General features: G+C 41.0%; 1 protein-coding gene across 1 annotated transcript; it reads right to left on the reverse strand.

Moving 5' to 3' along the window:
* Positions 1–245: 245 nt before the first annotated feature.
* Positions 246–11,055, reverse strand: itgb6 (integrin, beta 6). The gene is made up of 16 exons (XM_063881198.1): positions 11,038–11,055; positions 9,447–9,516; positions 9,051–9,130; positions 8,669–8,867; positions 8,321–8,567; positions 8,028–8,193; positions 7,650–7,811; positions 7,370–7,465; positions 7,063–7,152; positions 5,701–5,835; positions 4,750–5,167; positions 4,452–4,674; positions 3,873–3,967; positions 1,492–1,608; positions 1,247–1,413; positions 246–918 (listed from the first exon to the last, which is right to left on the reverse strand). The coding sequence occupies exons 2-16, from the start codon at positions 9,499–9,501 to the stop codon at positions 823–825; spliced, it is 2,346 nt and encodes a 781-aa protein (XP_063737268.1). The 5' UTR covers positions 9,502–9,516; positions 11,038–11,055; the 3' UTR covers positions 246–822.
* Positions 11,056–14,659: the final 3,604 nt, after the last annotated feature.

A 14,659-nucleotide genomic window follows, 5' to 3' on the forward strand; every position in this document is an offset into this window, starting at 1 on the left:
TAAGGCACTTTATCCTAGTGGTACAAATGTACAAATAATAAACTGATAATAAAAAAAAACAACCTTCTTGCTTTTTCTGTCACTGGACTGTAAACAGAGAGGACTCCCTTCAGCAGTTCCCTGTGCTTCTATACAACAAATTAACTTTAAATTGGGTTTCTTGGCGCTAAATCTAATCAAGAATTATCCCGATAACAAAATAGCTCCATACAATGCACCTTAATTACTTAAAGTATTATTTAAGAAACAGTCAACATTCCACTTTATTTATGTGCCACTTAAAAAACTAAATTGTCAACATTTAAGGCTCAGCCTTACTTGACAATGAACCAACAAACAAACAAACAAACACAATATAAAAAAAAATCATAACAATCCACCTGTATATAACATATATTAGAATTTTAAAAAAAAGTTTCAGTAGTAGTCACTTGTAGCATAGACTCATCCTTCCCAAGCAGAATTTTACAGTAGACAAAGTTAAAGTTTGTAGGATCTTGCATCAGGAAAGTGCAGTGTTTAACAGTATATCGACAGTGCACGTTTACAGCAGCAAATCATCAGGTAATGTTGTCTGTTCACAGTGTTGTCTACTGTGTTATTGATAACATCTCTGATTCAATACAGATTCAAAGATACATTAAGTACAACATTTCTTCTCTCTGTTTCAAACACACACACACACACACACACACACACACACACACACACACACACACACACACACACACACACACACACACACACACACACACACACACACACACACACACACACACATATATATAAGTGCACTTGGATGTTGTTGCCTCTGGGTTTTCCTCAGTAGTGACCGAGCATGATCTTTTCTCTCTCTGTTTTCTTATAAGTTACATTCTTGAATGTAGACGTTGAGCTTTTGAACAAAGGGTTGGTCCCCTGAAGAGTGATAAAGGAAAAAAGATATTCATAATTGCTTTTGTCCCAATATCATTAATGTTAGAATATTTTAGATGCATCTTGTTATCAACATATGTGTGTTAATTCAAAAACTTAGAGCATGACTCCCCTCTAATAAAATAAGACAAAGAATATTAATATAAGAGGACAAAACATTCCTATTTGTTCATATTAACTATCAATGTTTAAGTTAATTGGTGATGGAAGGCAAATTGTCTCAATTTAGTTCGAGGGGATGGTCCTGCAGTGTAAAAGATAAATAAAGAATATTTGCAGCGCTATCCTTTAAGCAACATGAAGCTCTTACCGTCTGCCATTTTGCCTTTGCCCTCTCGGCCTCAAACTTGGCCACTTCTTTGCGGTCGTGGACCGATACGAGCACCTTCCAAACAGCCAGGAGGATCAGGCCGATACATACAATGGATAGGGAGACGCCAAGAATAATCATGGGGATGTCAGGTGGCTCCGGGCAACCTGGGACAGGACAGAGGAGGAGATGAGACTCACACCATAGTGTACTTTTTGTTTCATTTTTTTTTTTGTGAAACTTACCAAACATCTGGAGATCATAGGCCGTGGTCCCTGTCTCACGCCCCACCACATAAAATGAGATCCAGCACTCATTCTCTATCATCAGCTTGCATTTCATAGAAGGGCTCTTGTCATAATCTGAAAGAAAATGTGAACATACATAAGCATAAGGATAGCATGAATCCATCGTGTATCATCTTCCCTTTCAGCATTGTGCTGAGAATGTAAAAGGATATACTCGCCTCTGTTGTGCTGTCAGTGTGATTTCCATATCAAAGACTACAATCTGGTGTGTGTGCATGTGTGTGTGGACCCCTCCATTGTATTTCACATCTGAAGCCTGAAAATTCTCTGTGATAATCAGATATACCTCTCCGCTTGCACAAGTATAGCAGGTTTAAAATAATCTCCCCTATAAAGGAAGACGGGGTCCTTTGGCTATTCACATGCACTACAATAGCTCTGCCTGTACGACAAGGTAAATAATATGTTCCCCATTCTTAGATGTTGCCTGAATGGGCATGGATGGTGTTGTGTTAGAGAGGGCGGTACTGGCTTCAGAGAGACACCGGAGTCGGTGCAGGTCAGCATTCTTCCAAATCTCTGACCCATGTTTATACCACTATAAAAAAACACTGAGCTGAGCAAGAAACATACCCCAGCAACAAGAAGCATTTACACCAGATATATATGATTGTGGTAAAAGGCTGGTGTATAAAGATATTTATGTCTATTTTCTGTAAATTTACCAGCATGAAAATGTGTCTCAATTTATTTAGAACCAAAACGATTTGATGTTAAGATATTTATTCCAACTTTAAGAGGTTCAATCTTATTTTGCATGTTTTAGCTCAATAAAATCATATCATAACTTCCTTCCAGGTATCCAAAGAATGAATTCCATGCATTATTCATTGCATAGACTTGAAACTTGCTCAAGGTCCATCAGAGAGGAGATTTAGTGACCTTGTTGTTGTCATTGTTATATTTCTGTCAAGGACTGTTTTAAAAATTCCTCCAATCTCTTCCAAGAAACCATTTCAGGTTTGGCTGCCAAAAAGCCCTGCATTCCTTACTGTATGTCATCATCAAACATTCAGTGGTTGAATGTGAGGGTTATTTACAAAGGTTTCCGATTACAACATTTTCCACTAGCTCTTGAAGTACCATCACAAAAGAATACTTAATAAAAAAAAACTAGTCCACACCCAAATCGGCATAAATGAGTACCTACTTGAAAAGAACAAAACTATTTCCTGTGTTACATTAATTATCTGAGGTTTGAAGGATCTAAAATTTCACACTGTACTGACATGACTTATACAAAAAAAAAATCGCATGCCTCATGTAAGGCATTTTAATAATTTGATTGTTTATGAAATCATAGCAATATCATGTCAATTTCTGTGCTCTAACTAATGATTAGAAAACAATTGGACATTACATTTTTAATTTGACAACTGCAAAGCTTTCATTTACATGTAAATGCAAGGGGGGTGGTGGCGAAGTGCATAGGGACCGGCTTGGGAACCGGAAGGTTACTGGTTCCAGTCCCTAAAAGACTAAGTGCTACAGAGGTGTCCCTGAGCAAGACACTGTTCCCTACACTGCTCCCCGGGCGCCATGCATTGTGGCAGCCAACTGGGATGCAATGCAGAATGTAAAAATTCTGTGGGACGATTAAAGGTATATTCTATTTTTTCTCGATTCTATTTTCTAATGCACTACAGCTACAAAACTTTGTTGCTCAATGGATTAATGTCAGAAAAAAGGTGTTCTTAGCCTCTGAAATAAGGAGATTTCTTGCTTATCTCTGTTTGTACTATATTCAACTGAATATCTTTGGGTTTTACAATGAAAACACAACACACTTAAAGACATTACTTTGGAATTTTCACAAATTCCTGAATAAAGCAACAACTCTCAAAGAGGGCAAAGCTGAAATGCCAGTTCACATGAAACCAATGCTGCTTAAGAGCAGATGCAAGGACTCAAGGTTTAGCTGGTAAAACAGGTCTGGTGAGGTGTTTCTCATGTTTATGTCATGGCTTCCTAGTTTGTCAGATGAGGAATGGTATGGCCCCATGAACTGGTAAATGCCAATTTAGTGTCAATCACTCTGAACAAATACAGTTAGAAATTGTGTAGACCTAATGTTATGAAACTAAGCCAGATAGTGATGTTAGGCCTTCTTAAAATAAACATTTTGAACATCGTGTTAGCCAAGGCCACATTATTATGGAGTTTAAACCAAATGAATCTAGAGAATAATGTTGCAGGTACATTTATGAGAAAATAATCCTTAGTTATATTCATAAAATTCAAGTCAAAGAGTTTGTTCAATATATTTGACTGTCTGATTGTGTGCAAAAAAGAAGCGTAAACTGTAATTTATTCTTTACCTGCCGTCTTGTTGATGGATATTTTATGGATGCTGCACTTTTGATCACACAACTCGGCATCATTCTCATCTTGCAGATGGCACTCTACACAGTCCCTGGTGTTAAAAAAAGGGGGGAAAAAAAGGTCAGGTTTTCCTTAGAGACGATAGTGTACCCCTCCGGAAGCTAAGGTTTAATGAGGCCTCAATCAGTGACACAGTAAGTACAAAGAAATCACAGTTTTGTTCACTTATCACAGTTTTCCCAAGGCGTCACTGGCTCTCTTTCTCCCTCCGCCTGCCCTTTAACAGTGGTATTAAATGGCCCTGACAGCTGCTTTACAATGGAGCAAGAAAATCTCTTAGGGTTGTGTTGGGGACATTAGCTGTCTTTTGATGTCACATTGAAGGTGTAGACACATGTGAACAAGGGGATCAGAACCTGATCCACCTGTACTCAAAGGATTAGGCGGATCATGTGGCGTGAGGAGACAACATCTTATATCTTTCAGGTAAGGAAAAAACAATCACAGAGGTAAAGCATACAAAAGCCTTTACATTACACCCTTATTCACATCTAATGGCATGACTATGTTCTCACCTTGCAGTGCTACAGGCGTCCCCGCATGTTGGGCACTTCTCACACTTGTCCCCAGATGCTCCAGGTACCGAGCACACACAGTGGCCACACTCGCACTTTCCCTGCCCGCTGCACAGAGCGCCATCCTCTGACATGCACGCCTCAATGCTGCTGCTGCAGTTACAGTACTCCCCTGTCCACCCGCTTCCACAGTGACACTCCCCGCAGTCACACACCCCGTGGCCTGTAAGCAGAAAGTCACTATAGCAACAGGCTCAACTTAAAAGCATGTCAGCACTCTTCATGTGATGTTACTCACCTCCACAGAGCTCCCCACGAAAACGAACACAGGAGTAGTTGTTACACTCGCAGAAGGGTCCATAGATGCGTCCAAAACTGGATGCATGACACACACACTCTCCGCAGTAGCACTGCCCCTGACCACTGCATATTTCAGACTCATTGTTTGCGAGGCAGTTGTTCAACAAAGCGCTTTCCTCATTGCATTCACACTCAGCTCCCAGGAACCCCGGGTGACACACACACACTCCACACTGGAAAGCCCCCTGGCCCTCGGTGCACTGGCTGTTGTTTGCTTCAGGAGGATGCCTGCAGTCACACGAGCAGAGAGACTCCAGTTCCACATCCAGACTGTCCTGTAAACCCACCGGCTTCAGGGAAAAGTGCTGGACTCCAGACAGGCATTCTGGCAACTCCACAGTCACATTGAACACTACCTAAGTTGAAGAGAAGAAGTCCATGAAGAGACCAAACAAAAAATTAATAGCCTTTCTAAGAAAATACAAAACGTATTGTTGGTTTTGTTGCAGACAACAAAAATAAAGCTTTATCATTTAATGGTTTTTGTAATCATTTTTTTTAATGAATTAATTTGAATCATTTTGTCTATTATTGACCCAAAAATTGAAAAAAATGTTGATCATAATTTCCATTAGACCAAAGAACTGCACCAAGTGTTTTGTTTTATTAAACTAACAGAACAAACAACCTAAATTGTTACCAGGAACAAGCGTCAAATCATCACATTTATGACCAGAAAACATTTTATTATTCTATGTAATGAATTTCTCTTTTATAATCTTATTTACATGTTGTATCATATTATAATTGTACTGTCCAATTATTATACTGTCCCTATTTTTCTATGGTCACACTGATTTCAGATTATAAGTCAGTTTGAACTGCACAAGTCTGTATAAAAGCTGTAAAGCAAAAACCGAAAGGAGCAATCTACAGCAAAACAACTGACCGTTTCTCCAGGTTTGATGTTGGAGCAGCGTTTCAGATCAGGGAGGACGGTCCCATTGGGGCAAATGGCTGTAAAAGACATGTGGAGCTCTTCTGTTTCACCAAGGACCTCCAGCTCGATCTCCGAACGCAGTTCCTAAACAAAATGTAAACATCTATTTCCGCACCTCTTGTATGGAAATGCAAATGGAAGCACAAACCTGGAACTGAATAAAAGATGTTCCTCCCAAAAATAGCATAAATTACCATAAAATCAATAAACAGACTTCTATTATCATGAAGGGGGGTTTCCAGGGCTTTAAGTGGAATTACAATTTCACCCTGTGTTGACCTGTGGTGTGCTGCAATAGTTTGAAAACACATATCTAGCTCTCCCTTTTAGATGAGTCATCGTCCCAGGTGTGCAGGGCTTTACAAAGCACCTGAGGAGAGGGCGACAGATAACCTCAGCCGCAGGAAAAAGACTGTGTTTGACTGACTAATGAACTCAGTGACGGACTGTCTAGTGCCCGCACAGGTTAAATTGTGTGTTTCCTGTAAGCCTGTAATTGTACTGCGCCTTCAGTGTTGCTAAGTAGGAGAAAACACAGGGAAGTTTATAGGATACACCCAATAGAAGATGGATTAAAGTTGAATGCGTATGACAGATTCAAAAGACCGAACTTTTCAGTAAATACATCGCAGGGACTTGGTTGGCGGTCTAACATATAAGTAAACTGAGATACTCACAATTATCCAAAAGTGCACTTATTTATAAATATTAATAACATGTTTTCTATCACTTAATAGTTTTTTGTATTTGATTTAAAAACCACAACCTCAATCAGTGCAAGGCAGAGACTAAAAGAGGGTTTAAACAACATAACTGATGAATTAATTAAAGGACTGCCACCAGTCATCCGCCAGTGGGGATTTACAAAAGTGCTGGAGTGATACAGAGAGAGAAAGATAGAGAGAGAGAGTAGGGAAGTAGAACAAGTCAGAGTCAGAATGGACGAGGAGATCAAACAGCCGGGACAAGCAAAGACTTGCTGTCAAACATGCTGATGCAAACCGCCGGGTGGTAGAAGGAAAAACGTAATAGAAGAAAGAATGAAAGAGGAAAAGCAAACAATGAGATGTAATGGCGAAGGCAGAGATACTGATTATTGACTGTGGAAAAATGAGACGTAAGGAGTGTTTGCTTGGGCTTAATGTTCATAATGTGATGGTTAAAACACCAACATATCAATTAACTGGATTTAATTAAATGTGACATAGGCTTACTGCTTTTATAATGACAGGTGTGTTCTATCCTACGACATATGACCAGTGCGTGCCGACACCCAGTGTACCATCTATATCACAAAGACTGTTTATTTACTTTGTACGCTGTTACAATCAGTTCCAGGATGTTCCGCGAATCCCTCGCCACAACTCCAACTGTGGCGCCAGGAATGAGATTTGCATAGTTCTGTGGAGAAAAGAGAATCAGATAAACATTAAAGTCACAGTAAGACATGTGTGCCGACATGGATCCTAAAAAGAAAAATAACGAAGGAAAGAGGTCTAGTTTGAGCAGGTTGAATGAGAATGCAGCTCCATGAATAATCAGGCTAACCTCAAACATCTTCACTTTCAGCTCTCTAGTTTTGACATGTGAATTAATACATTTATGGAAAGAAGGTTACCTTGTAGTTATTTTGTTGTCCTTCTGTTACAGCAAATATCAGTAGGATGTTGTTCTCCACCACTTTATCAATCAGCTGACCAAGAGTGGGATACTCCTTGGAAAAAATGGCAAATTGTCAAGAGAGAATGTGCTGTAAGGCAGTGATGAGTTCTCACAGTTGATATTACTCATGAAATGGATGTCATTGAATGTCAGGAAACTGCTGGGTTTCCTTTTTTACAAGAACAACTATTTCACCATAATGCAGGGGAAAAAAATACAGACTGCCGTGGACATACCTGTACTGTGGACATGGAGTATTCGTTGTTGACATCCAGGTGACACTGACCATCGTTGGGAATCACGATGCCGGCCATCTTACTGTCCATCCCAAAGTGTGAGTCAGCATCACTGACAAACACCAGCAAACGCATCGAGTCGTTCCTCCAGCCTATTTTGTCCTATCAGGAGACACATAATGTTCATCCTTCTCTCCATATCATCAAAGGGTGATTCAATTGACTTATTCAATAATGAAGTTGAGCAAGAAGAAGAAGAAGAAGAAGAAGAAGAAGAAGAAGAAGAAGAAGAAGAAGAAGAAGAAGAAGAAGAAGAAGAAGAAGAAGAAGATGTGAACTTAGATGTGTGTCTAACTTCTTTCGTAAACTAAATCTTACCCCACAAACAGCTGCCTGCATGACGGCGTCAAAGCCACACTCTGGCACATCAATATTTGCTGAAACACGCTGCTTTGCGATTATGTTGTTGAACTTGTCAGTGCTACTCGTCAGAGACAAGACGTGTTTATAGCCAAATGTTGGCAGGCAGTGTGAGCCTACACCCCTGCAACACAACAGAAGCCAAAAACAAGGATTTTAAATATAAGATTCCCACCGATACCAAATTACATTGCTGAAGTTTCAAACCGTCGAATGGAGATGTTGTTGAAGAGCATGTTTTGATTGTATACCTGCAGGGGTTAGCCAGCTCTTCTTCTGTGATCTTGATGAAGGGCATTACAGGTTTCTCCACAAAGGAACCAAAGCCCATTCGAAATTTACTGGTTAGCTTGGCCATCTCTTTAGATAGCGTGGAGCCCAAGTCTTTGATCATCATCAGATCGTCAATCATGGATGCTGACAGGTCCATTAGGTAGTAGATGTCCACAGGATAGTCCTCTGTGTGTTGAATCTTGACCTGGAAAGTCACCTTATGGCCTGAGCAGAACAGAAAGACATAATCAACAATTGATTCCTTGTGTGAATAAAATAACCTTCATCCAACCAGTTTGCAAACCAAAAGGTGCTGGGTCACATACCAGGTCGCAGCTTGAGTGCCATTTTCTGTGGGGAGATCTGGGTGCTGTTGTCGTTGTTTGTTTTCTTTCCAAGCGGGTGATCTTGCAAAACTTGACCCATGGAAACAGGGAACTCCAGCTGGTCCCTGGCACATCCCTTTTCTAATAAGTGGTCCAGTGCGTCACATCGCTCGCTGACGGAAAACCAGTCTGTGAAATTCTAAGAGGTGACAGAAAAAGTCACATTTTGTGGGATAGAACATTTAAATTGTTTTACATTACGTCTTTATATCTTAGCATCACCGGGTACAAAAATCCAATTTTGCATTTTGCAAAAGGAATTATGCATTACGCCTATCTACTTATATGTTGTGTTTTCATACATGTAACCCAGGCTGCATACCTCCTGTGAGCACCAGGCACACTGAGAGCTGAGCTGCAGACACTCATCACAGGTCACAGCGCTGCCAGCTGAACATGATCCTGCAGCACATGAAAACAGTGCACAGTTAGAGAGCATGTCACCAAGAAAAAGATGCAATATTTAAAAGTCTCTCAGGGAACAGATCTAAATTGTAAAAGTTTGATTGAGTTAAATGTATTGGTTATACATTTATTAACATGTGACATAGTGCAGTTACATTTTTTAAATAGCTTTGTTTGCATTTTCACAATAAAACACCAGTCATAAATACCAACACAGCATTTAGGGTCTTGCTCTTGAGTAATTATAAGTCTTTGTTTGCGCATTATAAACGTGGTGCCCTTGATGTTTAAACCGAACGACACTCCTGCTTACCCTCCACGGTGTTGATCCAGTACCAGAGAATCAAGCTCAGCAGTATAAACCCCATTAGTCCGTGAGGTTACTGGTTGTGAGGAAACAGAAGAAGAATATTTCAAGTTGTCTCATACTTAGAGGAGTGAAACATATCCAGCGTCATGCCTTCTCTACTCAGCAGTAAGTAGACTACAGGCGGTAGCTACCGTCGCACACTACCTGAAGAGAGAGAAGGAGGAGGCTGACTTTACCTGCGCTGCCTTTTATGTTCATTTCCGTTCAGGTGAGAAGGGGAGGCGGGTGCGAGGAGGAGAAATCAAAGCCGTATGCTGACAAACTGACAGCTGAGTGATTTGTTTTTCACCCTTGAATTGCCGGATAATAATTCAGGCTTTCCCCCTAAGTGTTGTGTTGTGAAAAATAAGCGATTTGTCAGATTAAGTTCAACACCAGAAAAATGTGACTACAGCACAAATATAGTACACTAGATCCGTACACTAGATCCGAAAAGGACATAATGCGTGCGCAGTATTTAAGTGTGTAGTGGCCTAACTAAAGCGCCCTCAATAATAATAAAATGGCTTCATCATTGAACTTTGGTCAAAGAGGAATAATACAGAAAGGCCACGCCATAAGCAAATATGGCCCGTATACCTCTATCACCCAGACAACGTAATAGAAGAAATGTTAATCTTTAACGATACCGAACATGAGTCAGTGTCGCAAAGGAATGTTTTTAACTTGTTAATTGACGTAAGATAAAACCAAGCATAAAGGTCTATCAAAAGACATGAAATAGGAGCATGTGTGCACGTGTTGTGTGTATCATATGAGGGGGAAGGGGCTGGAGCGCTGTAGGTGTTGAATCATTGACAGCTGCAGTGCAAATATCGCTGCTTGTCCCAACTCAGAGCAATCTCAGAATTCAGCACCACACCCCTCTGAATCTGGGTAATTCCCATCTGTCACCCCAAACCCAACCCCACATCCACCCCTCTATTATGGTAATCCCTCTCACCCCACTCCTCTTCTCCTCCTTTCTTCTTTCAATGACACCCCTCTCTCCTCAGCTCTCTGTATTTAGATCCACCTTACCCAGTAGCCTTCTTGAAGTGTTGGTCTGTGAGATTTCCATTTAGCTTGTTCCTCCTTTGGCCCACAGTATTTCCGTTTTACGTATGCCTCTCCTCTCCTCTCCTCTCCTCTCCTCTCCTCTCCTCTCCTCTCCTCTCCTCTCTCGTCCTTACTCATCCTTTTAGAATTTCTCAAGAAATATTTTATCATGATGAAATCAAACACCATTTTTGTGTAACTTCTAATTTTTAAGTGGATTGCATGTCCTGTATGATCAAGATATATGTTTAAGGTACGTGTTACATTTGCACCATACTCACATTTAACCTGACTCAAATCTAATTTAATACATGTTGCCTCGCAGTTAGTTAGTTAGAAGCACACCGTGACATGTTTTTAATGAGTATCAGTCTCATCAAAAATTCAGCAATCCATAAATTACTCTCCCACATAGCTCTCTCTCAGCACTACATACTTCCTATGCAGACACACATGAAAATACATGTTACATTAACACTGCAATGAGCCAACTCACCTTCAGGGGTGTCCTCTGCTTTCATGCTGTCTCGTCTCAGTCTGTCTTCCTTGTCATGAAGTGAAAAATGGAGAGGAATGGAGGAGCATTAGGCCAGCACATTCAGTCCTATTGTATCCCAGCAGTCGTCAGAGTAACAGTAAACCTATTGTAACGGCGCCCTTTATGAAGCATGGTGCTAGGGTGACCCTGCTGCCCATGCTCCTTGGCTCATGTGTGCTTTTGTGTGTGTGCTCGTCCTGAAAGAGGGTGAGTGTGTGTGTGTGCATGTATACTGGGGTCATGTGTGGGTATTTTCACAAGCTCCAACTTGCTGGTGCTAGTGTGTGTGTGTGTGTGTGTGTGTGTGTGTGTGTGTGTGTGTGTGTGTGTGTGTGTGTGTGTGTGTGTGTGTGTGTGTGTGTGTGCGTGTGCGTGTACGTGTGCGTGAGTGTGTGTGTGTGTGTGTGTGTGTGTGTGTGCATGTGCGTGTGTGTGTGTGTGCAGGGGGAGGCTGTGATGATCTTGAGTGACAGAAACAACTGCCGGCTGTGAGACCTCCACAGGAGCCAGCTTCTTTATTAAGAGATGACTTGACTGATGTGATAGGGTTGCACTCTAGAGGCAAAAGCAGGTGTGAACTGCAGCACAACACTACTCACTCAGAGTATTGGTTGTGATTAGTTTGGATTGTGTTTATGTCTGTGTGTGAATGTGTGTGTGTATGGACACATGTTTGTTCAAGTTCAATTACTTGCTGTAGTGAGGAGGAGGCAGAAGCCAAGCGAAGGAGTTCCAGTGCTGTGATACAGCCTCCTTCTTATAGAAGTATGGTTGGAATGCAGGTGTACACATGCATGTGGGAGGGGAACAAAATAATAGAGCATAGGCCTACACTATGAAGGAATTGAACATTAAATGGTTCTTTAATCACGTGTATGCCACAGAGGGCTTTTCAATTTGTGCAACATGCAACAATTTCCAGAAGATTTTGCAGCATGTTACTGATTCTGGGGCTCTGCTGTAGCTACATGTTCACATCTTTATGCTAACATGCTCACAATGACAACGCAGACATGTTGACGTTTTGCAGGTGCCATGTTTACCTGTTTACCATGCTTGTTTTGAGTGTTAGCGTTCCAATATTTGCTACTTAGCACTAAACAGTACAGCTAAGGACCAAAGGAAAAACCTTGACTTTAACTGACATTAACACTGAGTTATTTTCAGGTGAAGAAACAGTATTGTTTATTGATATTCCAATACCCAGATAACAACATTGAAGCAAAACAATAAATTGCAACAAACAATACTTAGTTTCAAAGTGGTTTCTCATCAGGCCAAGTTCATGTACTGTTCAGGGGCAAATGTTTTAATAGCAATCTGTAAAGATCCTCTTTTAAAAGTAAATATCTTGCATTGAAGAAGTTATTTAAGTAAAGGGATATCAATATCTTTTTTTTTAAATGTCTTGTGACTGTTATACTTCTATTTCATTAGATTATTATTATTAATGCATTAAGGTAAAATCTGGATTTTATGGTTAAGGTGCTAAGGCAGCAGTGAAAAATTGTTTTCAATACAAACTGATCTCTGGGCTATTTTGTTTTTTGGTTTGTAAGAATTCAGAAAGTATTGAAAATGTTTGCCAGAAGCCCCCAAGCCCACGCTTGTTTAGTTTTACCAATAATCCAAAACTAAATTAGAATTCTATTGTCCTACAATTAAAAATAAATAAAGTAAATCATAATAATGTTGTAGGGTTGGATTTATAACTAAGCGTGTGTTTTACAGGTTTTTCTAATAATTTGTATGCAAAAAATGTAGTTTGTAAAGTAATTATTAGCATTCCCATCGTGTACTTTCTAATTGAGCACCGTTTTGGGTATTATCTTATTAAAATCAATTTGGAAAGCAGAGTATTGAGTACTGAATAAAGTATACATCTTAAGAAATCATCACGTGTTGAATTGCTGCCGTGTATCACACTGAATGAAGGATATTGGATACCAGAACCAGGCCTCCCCTCTAAATGTCTGTGCCCCCAGTCTGACCTTGAGTCTTCTCAGGGGATCAGTGCCATGTGTCCCCTCAGCTGTGGAGAATTAAAAGAGAGACAGGGCGGATGAGAGGAAAGAGCGAGGGACTCCACTTGGCATGTATCTTGTGTTCAAAGGCTTGATACCCTTACAATAGGCACTTGATTGACATGTGTGTATGCTGCATATGTGTATTCCTGGAGTTGGGATTGAATGGGTGGTGTGTTGGGGGTTTTCAGAGGGTGTGATGGCTAATCTTGATCCCTTTGACTGGTAAGAGATGGGGGCATGGTGCCTTTATGTCTCTGGGATCAGCTGTGCTAAGTCTGAGCTTAAGACAGGAGATCCGGTATGAGAGTGAAACTACAAAGGCTGTGCGCCTAAAATAGTGCAGGACAGGCCAGTGCATGAACACACACTTGTTGCTCATCTGATCCGTCATAAGTTCCACACATGAGATCAGACATTGGAAAGATATCCAGGCTTAAACATTAGTTCTGGTTTCAAATACCCCGAACAGCTTTGCCTAACAGTGCCCTCTGTTGCCAGATAATCAGTACAACCCATTTATCACTACAAATACACTATATAGACAAAAGTATTGGGACACCTACACATTCCACCTACAGGAAGTTTCATGACATCCCATTCCAAACTCTTAGGCATTAATATGAAGTCGGTCGCCCTCTTTGCAGCCATAACAGCTTCCACTCTTCTGGAAAAGGCTTTCTACACGATTTAGAGTGTGTCTTTGGGAATTTTTGCCCATTCATCCAGAAGAGCATCTGTGAGGTCAGACACTGATGTTGGACGAGAGGGCCTCGCTTGCAATCTCTGTACTAGTTCATCCCAAAGGTGTTCAATGGGGTTGAGGTCAGGGCTCTGTGCGGGCCAGTCGAGTTCTTCCACTCCAAACTCATCCAGCCATGCCTTTATGAACCTTGCTTTGAGCACTTGGGCACAGTCATGCTGGAACAGAAAACAACCTTCCCCAAACTGTTTCCACAAAGTTGGAAGCATAGAATTGTCCAAAATGACTTGGTAAGATGAAGCATTAAGAATCCCCTTCACTGGAACTAATGGGCCTGGGCCAACCCCAGAAAAACAACCCTATAGCATTATCCCTCCTCCACCACACTTTACATTTGGCACAATGCAGTCAGGCAGGTAGCTCCTGGCATTCGCCAAACCCAGACACGTCCATCAGACTGCCAGATAGAGAAGCGTGATTGGTCACTCCACAGAACAAGTTTCCACTGCTCCAGAGTTCAGTGACGGCGACTGCTCGGCCATGAAAACCCATGGCACGAAGCTCCCGACTCACAGTTTTGGTGCTGATATTAATTTCAGAGCTGGTTTGAGTCAGCAGAGCTTTGGCCACTTTTACACACTATGCGCCTCAGCGACCCCGCTCTGTAACTTTACGTGGTCTGCCCCTTCGTGGCTGAGTTGCTGTGGTTCCTAAACGTTTCCACTTTGCAATAATACCACTTACAGTTGATCGGGGAATATCTAGGAGAGAAGAAATTTCACGAACTGACTTGTTGCCACGATGGCCTCCTATTACAGTACCACGTTCGAGTTCAATGAGCTCTTTAGAACAA

This window comes from Eleginops maclovinus, chromosome 4, assembly GCF_036324505.1.
Source record: "Eleginops maclovinus isolate JMC-PN-2008 ecotype Puerto Natales chromosome 4, JC_Emac_rtc_rv5, whole genome shotgun sequence".
In the NCBI taxonomy this organism is placed as follows: Eukaryota; Metazoa; Chordata; class Actinopteri; order Perciformes; family Eleginopidae; genus Eleginops; species Eleginops maclovinus.